General features: G+C 38.5%; 1 protein-coding gene across 1 annotated transcript in view; it reads left to right on the top strand.

The window, feature by feature from the left end:
- The first annotated feature begins 2,334 nt into the window (after positions 1-2,334).
- The window catches only part of ATP6V0E1 (ATPase H+ transporting V0 subunit e1), a 41,524-nt gene continuing 35,130 nt past the window's right edge, over positions 2,335-8,728 (top strand). Inside the window, exons 1-2 of the mRNA XM_074212398.1 lie at positions 2,335-2,519; positions 8,052-8,099. Of these exons, the coding sequence (XP_074068499.1) occupies positions 2,416-2,519; positions 8,052-8,099 (152 nt within the window). The 5' untranslated portion in view covers positions 2,335-2,415. The remainder of the gene's footprint in view (positions 2,520-8,051; positions 8,100-8,728) is intronic.

The raw sequence follows: 8,728 nt of genomic DNA, 5'->3' as shown, positions 1-8,728 counted from the left end.
CTTAAATTCTGTGTAGATACTAGAGATGACTAGGATAGAGTACTAGACCTGGAATTATGATTGACCAAATTCAAAACCTAGTTTCAGACTCATGACCCTGGGCAAGTCATAGCCAACCTATGAGACAGGTCTCAGTATTCTCATCTGTAAAAGGGATAATAATAGGTCCAGCTTCCTAGAATTACACTTAAATGGCTTATTTGCAGGAGTTATGTAGAGACTTATTTTCTTCCTACTTGTGACCTAATCACATCTTTTTGTAGGGGCACAGGTTCAAGAAGATACATACTTAGAAGGGACCTTACAAGTGAAAGGGACATTAGAGCTCAACTTTCCCTGTTGTCCAGTCATCAGCCTCTTCTCTTTACTTTTCTTCTCTTCCTTTAGACTTAACTATCCCGACTTTACATTGTCTCCCACTCTCTAATTCAGTTTTCCCTTGCTGAATTTCTCTACCAAATCCCAACCCTCAGATGACTCACACCACCCATTGTCTCTGTTCCTACTTACCTGTGCTGCCAAATGATGTGGAAGGATATCCCCAAACTAGCCTGGTGAGGTTTACTACATATTTAGATGATTTTAATTGGGCATTCATTCCAGTGTGCCAATCCTATTTTCTCTGATTAACTTCCTCTTGCATTCTCCAATGCTTTTTTCTCCTCAAATCACCTATATCACTCCAGCCTTTGCCTTGTTATCAGATCTTATCCATGGAAGAAATTGAGATCATGTTTCAAGATATCTCATCTCCAAATAATCATTTCAAATCACCTCAGTTCCATCCATCTTTCTCTTTTTCAGAGAATGATTTTCCTTGCAATTTTTTTTTTGTTTTTGAGGTAATCAAGGTTAAGTGAAGTGTTTGCCCAAGGTCATACAGCTAGTAGGTGTTTGAGGTTGCATTTGAACTCGGGTCCTCCTGACTCCTAGGCTGGTGTTCTATTCAGTATAGCATCTAACTGCCCCCTTTCTTGCTCCTAACAATTTTTTTTTCCATTTGACTCAAATTATCCTCCAGGTAAAGCCTATATCTCTCCTTATAGCCAAACTCTTAGAAAAACGTCTCTGAATGGTCACAAATAATCTCTCCATGAATTTATTTAAAGAAGAAACAGTACTAGTTAAGAATGATTTCAAGGCAAAGCTATGTAGGTAGTTAGGCATGGAAATTGTAAACACTGAATGGGCATCAAATTTTGTCAGTCAAATATAATAACATAAAATATCTTCAGGAATTTTTCCTCATCCTATTTTTTAAAAAATATTTTATTCATGTCATTAAATATTTCCCAATTATATGTAAGAAAATTTTACCATTTTTTTTACAAATTTGAGTTCCAAATTAGAATTTTCCTCCTTTTTTTACCTCCCCAATCCTTATGTAGACAAGCAATATTTTATTATGTATTTCAAGTCACACAAAATATATTTATATCCTTAATAGTTATATGGCCAAAAAAAAAAAGAATGAAGACAGTTTGAAAAAAGACTGCTTCAATTCCTCTCTTTGAGGTAGAGAAATTCATCATGGTATTCTCTGTAATTACCTCTGATCCTTGTCTTGGTCAGGGTAGCTAAATTGTTCTCAGCTGATCCTCCTAAGTACAGTGGTTGCTATGAAAAATGAACTGGTTCTACCTTCTGAAACCATCCTGCTTGTCATTTTTTATAGTACAAAAGTATTCCATCACAATCATACCACCACATGTTCAACTGATGTTCAATTGATGAAGATTCCATCAATGTCCAATTCTTTACTACCATAAATATAATTATGTTTGTAGATATGAGTCTTTTCATTTTTTCCTTTGATTTCTTTGGGATACAATGGTATTACTAGGTTAAAAGATATGCATATAACCCTTTGGGCATAGTTCCAAGTTGTTCCTCTAGAACAGTTGGACCCGTTCTCGACTCCACCACTGGTGAATTAATCAGTTTTTCTACATCCCCTTTAGCATTTGTCATTTTCCTTTTTCTGTCATATTAGCCAGTTATGGAGTTTTAATTTGTATTTCTTTAATCACTAGTTATTTATGACTCTTGATATTCTTATCTTTAGACGTTGATTTCTTCTGAAAATTTCCTGTTCATATAGAATAGTCTTATTAAAAAAAACACATTCACATATATAAATATTAATCCACACATACAGGCCCTTCCGTTGTATTAACAGCATCAAGGTTGCAGTTCCCGAGAGTGACCAGCTGGGGGCAAAGCTCAGATCTGGGGCCCTAGAGAGCTGTCCACGAGACCTGCTCACGTCCTGTAGGGGGCGGGGCTGGCCTGGGTGCGCACGCGCACGTTAAAAGGGGCGGGCTGCGGAGTCACGGGGTTCTTTGTTGACACTTCCCGGTTGGGCTCGGAGGGTTCTGGTGGGGTCAAGCGGGCCGGAGGAGAACGCCGGCAACTATGGCGTACCCCGGCCTCCTGGTGCCCATCATCGTGATGAGCGTGTTCTGGGGGGTCGTCGCCTTCCTGGTTCCTTGCTTTATCCCCAAAGGCCCCAACAGAGGGTGAGTATCCGGGGGTCGAGGGGAGGCCGGGGCGAGGCCCGCCGGCCCACCCGGGACTTCCGCGTGGGCCCGCGTCAGCCACAAACCGGCGCTGTGCGAGCCGGGCCCGGGCCGGGGAGCCCCGGAGCCCCCGGTGCGGGGCCGGGGAGGAGGGAGGGCCCGGGCCGGGGAGCCCCGGAGCGCCCGGCGCGGGGCCGGGGAGGAGGGAGGGCCCGGGCCGGGGAGCCCCGGAGCGCCCGGCGCGGGGCCGGGGAGGAGGGAGGGCGGCCCGTGGGGGACGAGCCGGGCCCGGGCCGGGGCTCCCCCTCGGGGTGTTTGGGAAGACCCAGCCCGAAACGGAAAAAAGAAGTCATGCCCAAGGCCAAACGCGGGCTGCTTTGCTCGAGCCCGGGAAGGGTTTTAGAGCGCAAAGAATTCAAAGTACGGCCCCCCAGTTAATGGTTGGGGGAGCCCTTGGCTAATCGCCTCGCGGGATCCCCACATACTTCGAGGCCTTTCCTACACTGAGTGGTAATAATTGGTGGGGTTTTCGGGTTTGTGAGTCTTCTTCGCGCTGGGCCCTGGAGAGGTCGCATGACATGCCTAGTCACCGTCTCCACGGGCTAGTAAGTGTGAGGGTGGCCTGGAATCCCAGGACTAAAGACTAAGAGCCCAGGGCTCCTTCCCCTGCCCCTCGGTGCCTTCCATGTCGAGAGGTATGAAGTTAGATCAATGGCTAAAAAATATTCTTTAAAAGTCATCTTGTGTCCTTTAACTGCTGAGAGGTAATATTCCTGTCCGGAAACACCCCCTGTAATTAGATAAGGGTACTCGATAAAGCTGGTTTTAGAGCGGAAGGGGCTTTCTTTCGAATCTGCCTTCTGAATCAGCTACTTGTGTCCTTACTCCCCAAATCACCTTGTATATATATTTTGAATCAGCAGCAGCATAATTAATATTTAAATAGTGCCCACCTAATCCCTTTATAGTTATCTCATTTCATCCTCACAACAAACTGGAGGGGGGGGTAGGGTAGGATGAGGAAACTGAGACAAACAGTAGTTCAGTGACTTGTCCAGCTAGAAAATGTCTGAGACTGACTTCTTTATACACATATGTATGTGTTGTGTGTACATAGTTTCTTCTGCATTAAAAATGGAAACCAAACCTTTCTTTGTATTTCCAGAGCCAGCTCTGTGCCTAATACTTAGTATGCACTTTATAAATGCTTGCTGATAATAGACCTGATCCTTTTTCTTTTTACAAGTAAAGAAACAGGCTCAGACAAAAGGAAGCATGTAACCCAAGATTACACATCTTAGGAATTTGATTGCAGCCCTACTGCATAGTTGAGTTTCAGTACCCTTGCACTCTTGCGGGCAGAGTTCTCTGTTATACACTTATTTATTCTTAGTGCAGATTTTTTTCCATTCTCTTTTAAGCCTAGATCAAGACATTTACTCTCGAGATCTTTAGTCACTTGTAAGCTCAGTCATATGATTTGTAACTTAAGACAACTTATCCTGTCTAAAGTACTTGATATCTTGAAAATGTTAATTTGGTTCAAGGTTGTGAAATTTAACAGATACTAAATAATTTGATTTGCTAAATGAATTATTCATTTACATCCTCCTTCCTTTCCCACCTCCCCTCTCAGTCCTTGAGTACAGGAAATATTTTTCATTTTGTTTTTTTGGTTCTTAAATGCTCATTGGATGCATTGTTTGCTACTGAAAAGTATTAAAAATGTAAAATATTTACTTCATCAATAGTTGCTCTTTGAACAACTCTTACTACTTGATAAATGTTACATAATTCAGAGAATTTTGTTTAAAATACATGAAATTGCTTTTGCAATTATAGTATATTTAGAATGTAATATTAGGGTTGAGTGTAATACAGCAATTAATTTAATATGCAGGGATTCTAGAGTTTTTTCTTACTACATTTTCTAACATTTTTATTCTTTTCTTGGAATTTCTGCTGTTTCTGATGATTTATGATTTGCCATTTCATAGCACCACCCAAACTAGAGGTGATAACATGCACACCAGATGAGGACATCTCTCTTTCCTAAGTGATTATTTTCAGTCAGGTCTTGCTCTCTCTACAAGGTGTTTTGTAAATTAATTGTAAACCAAGCATTGCAGGATGGAGTAAGGAAGAGATAGTAAAGGGAAGGTGATATTTTCTGGGTTTGGGAAGATCTCTAGGACTTGAACAGTGAATGTTAAAGGTAAACTCTTTGTATTTCAAAATCTTGCCAAGGGACAAGCTTGATTTCAGGAAAGAAAAAGACATTTTCTTCTTTCTTTAGAGACTATAGATAACTTATTCTCATTTATTCAACGAATATCTGAATATTTGCCCTACTGTCAAAGAAGGGATTTGAGTCTAGGATCCTTATTTTCTAGGAATCAGGGAGGCAGAATCTGTAGTCAGGAGATTGACTTTAAATCTGTGCTTCCAAATACTCATCTGTCTCTTGGGCCCATTACTTCTTTAAACTTACGTGTGTTTCTTCACACTATCAATCAGGAATATGATCCATCTCACAGAATAATGAGGAAGCACTTTGCAAGATTTATTAAAAGAATATTTGTAAAAGTGAATATTATATTATGTCAATATAGTTGGGAGATGGAAAATGCCTGCCTATACAACACACACACACACACACACACACACACACACACACACACACACACACCCCAATTAAGTAATGGATCCAGGAAGAGATTAAGTGTCAAAAGTAAGCGATAAAGATAATTTTTATAGGAGTTGTGTGCCTGAATAGTTTGAAAGGATCTTTTGAATAAGATAGGGTTTGAACCTACTCCCTGGAGGATGGTGAGATTTAAAAAGTTGGAGGATCAGTAAAAGGATGAGGGTGAAAACTTGAAATATTTGGAGTTTGGTATAAACATTTTGAATGGGAATGTGGAGCTGTGAGGTGAGGAGAGTTGTTTTAGGGAAGTAGTAGGAGATTTAGTGGAACAGGACCAGATATCTCCTAGACTAAGGTGTTTATCTTTTATACTCTGGGTAGTGACAAACCTTCCCAATATAAAAATGGTACAATAGTTTTCAGTGAAAGAGTTGTGGACAATCAACCAAGACAAATTTCAATTTATTAAGTGTCTACCATGTGCTAGACACTGTACTAAGCATTGGGTATACAAAGAAGAGAAATATAGATGAAAGCAATTCTGAGATTTTATTTCATACCTCCAAATTGACAAAGATAATTTAAATGATCTTGAAGATAAAACTGATATATCATTTTGTTGGTTATTATCGTGATTAGATCCATTTCTTCTAAGACTGTATAATTTGGAATTAGGTAAGAAAAATCACTGACCTAATTATATATACCCTTTAATCTAGTAATCTCATTATTGAGAATATACCCCAAGAAGTCAAAGACAGAAAAGTTTCATAGAGATGAAAATATTAGAGATAGCACTTTTTATTATAGCAAAAACAAACTCCAAGAAACAAAGTGACTACCCATTAATTGAGGAATGCTTGAAAAATCTGTGGCATATAAAATTAGTCATAGATCTTGACAGGGAAAGGGAGCTATCTAGTCTAATCTCAATTTACAATGAGTAAACTAAAGTCCTTGGAATGATAAAAAGTGATTTACCCAGGGTCACATGGGTAGGCAAGATTTTAATCCAAGTTCTCTAATTCCATTGAAGAAAAACTGATTTAAAAATTCACAGTAATATTTGATTCAAAGTAATATAAGTAGAAGCAAGAGAATAATAAACACAGTACAGTTTAAAGTGGAAATGAAAACAATACCAAAATGCAGCCATCTTGTGGTGAAATGTGGAGAATGAGTGATGAAACACATCTCTCAATAGAGAGGAGGGAAGTGGGGAAAAGAGATGTGGAATGTGGTTTATATTTTTACTATGGGCTCAAGTGGTTTCTTTTTCTTTTTTTTTCCTGGAGAAAAATGATGAAAAATTTGATAGCTAAAATTAAGCTTTCTATTCCCAGAGGGATAGTATCTATCACTTCTACTTATTAAAGAGAATATATCTGAAATTGAAAAAGTGTATGGAGTTTCTTTCCTCTTCAAAATTAAACTTTTTACAAAGTAATACCTTCTTCCCTTCTGTATTTTACATTTTCAAGGAACTGTAGTGATGTTGGCTGAAAGATGTTAAGCAAATAGGCCTATACCTTTGTAGAGAGGAGATTCAGTTGTTCAGGCATATCCAACTCTTCATGACCTCATTTGAGGTTTTCTTGGCAAAGGTAATTGGAATAGTTTGCCATTTCCTTCTCCAAGAGAGGATGAAGAAGCTTGCAATACAAGTTCAGGTGGTTTCTCTTATCAAGTTTTATTTGGGGGTGAGAAGAATAGGTATATTGGAAAATGACTCAGTAAAAGTTAAAAAGAAAAGGTTAATAGTGGCATTGTATAAGAGGAATTGGAAGGCTTGAAGGCTTTCAAGTTAGGAGGACCTACAGGAATAATAACAACTATTAAGTGTCTGAGGAAAGATTTGAATTGAGGTTCTCCTGACTCTAAGCCCAGCATTTATCTACTATGCTAACTCTACCCCAGTAGTTTATTTCTGAGGTAATAAGGACTAACAGTAGTGATGGTAGAGCTGCAACACTGGGGTGGAGAGACTTTCATAGGAACAATCAATAGAATCCGGTTCCTGAATTTTATCAGGAATGAAGAAAAAAGGGAAGAATAAAAAATATGATTGTAAATATCGATATGACTAAAGGTAGCATGTGGCGATGGAAGAAGCATTGACTTTGGAGGCAGAGAACACCAGTATAAATCCTAGGTCTCCTGATTACTACTTGCGTGATCTTGGACAAGTCACCTCTTTGGTTATCACTCTTCTATAAAAATGAAGGGGGTGGGTGTGGACAAAATTTCTTTTAAGACCCCTTCTAGCCCTAGGTCTACAATTCTATAATAATCTGAAATGGGAATGGATATAGACATTGGAGAATGATATAGAGGATTAATTTAGTTTTAAATATTATGTTTGAGGATCTCTAACTGTAGATAAAGAATAATAGAAAATGAGAAGTTGTTACTTTGAGAGTACAGATGATTTTGATTTTTTGCATTTTTTCCTAACTGAAAATGGAAACCATTTAGTTAGTTTACTTTGAGGTTTTATACCATTTGACTTAATCTTTTTAAACTCATCAATAGGGAGGGCATCACAGATGAACACTGTTTAATACAGTGTCCCAAAAGTCTTAGTCCAGTTTTAAGCTTTAATAATTTAAAACTTTAATTGTTTTAAAACTGGACCAGGACTTTGAGGCTACCCTCTTTATCTTTTTTTTTACTAATATTTAGCTATCTAAATAATTATGTACTGTCTTGATCATCCATGTAAAATACTGCAATGTGTTAAGGACTTACACACAAACACTCTGCATGGTCTGTGGCTTAGAATCTTTTGGTTTAGAAATGACTGAAATCAATTTACTAGAAGCACTACAGTTTAGTTAAACAGTTGTCTATCTTGTGATTGATTACTTTATTTTTTTTTCTTTTAGTGTTATCATCACCATGCTGATAACCTCCTCTGTTTGCTGCTACCTCTTGTAAGTATGCACAAGTATTGCTCTTGAGTATTAGTAAAGTGTGTAATTCAGAAGCAAACTTATAACCATTGAGACTAAATTGAAAATCTAGATTATACTGCTTTGCTATGGAATTTTTTTCACATGTAATATTGAGAATTATCTGCTAGACAATGCCAGGTTATCATTTTCTATCCTAAGATGTAGGAGAGATGTATAAATAATCTATCATTAAGAAAATGTTAACATGATTTGTTTGAGATTTATTGAGACCTCAAAATGATCCTACTTTGCTCTTATAAACATTTCATCTTCTCTCTACCATGAAATATGTATTCCTGCCTCCTTCATCTAACTGTCCCATTCTGAAGCAGGTCTTGTTTTTATTCCTTTGGCAAATAAAGGAGGGACTTTATCTGAGACTTGAAGGAAGTCAGGAGCTGGAGATGAGGAATGAAACCATTCCAAGCTTGGGGGGCAGCCATGAAAATACATGGAATTGGGAAATGTCTTGTACAGGGAACAGGAAGGAGGCCAGTATCATTGGATTTCAGAGTATGAGGAAGACGGGGCAGCTAAGGCATAGGAAGATTGAAAAGCTGGTAAGGGGCTAGATTATGAAGAGTTTTTAGTGCCAAATTGGATTTTAT

Source organism: Macrotis lagotis, chromosome 1 (genome assembly GCF_037893015.1).
Source record: "Macrotis lagotis isolate mMagLag1 chromosome 1, bilby.v1.9.chrom.fasta, whole genome shotgun sequence".
Classification (NCBI taxonomy): Eukaryota; Metazoa; Chordata; class Mammalia; order Peramelemorphia; family Peramelidae; genus Macrotis; species Macrotis lagotis.
The sequence above is the reverse complement of the archived record's forward strand: the minus strand, read 5'-3'. Positions and strand labels throughout refer to the sequence as shown.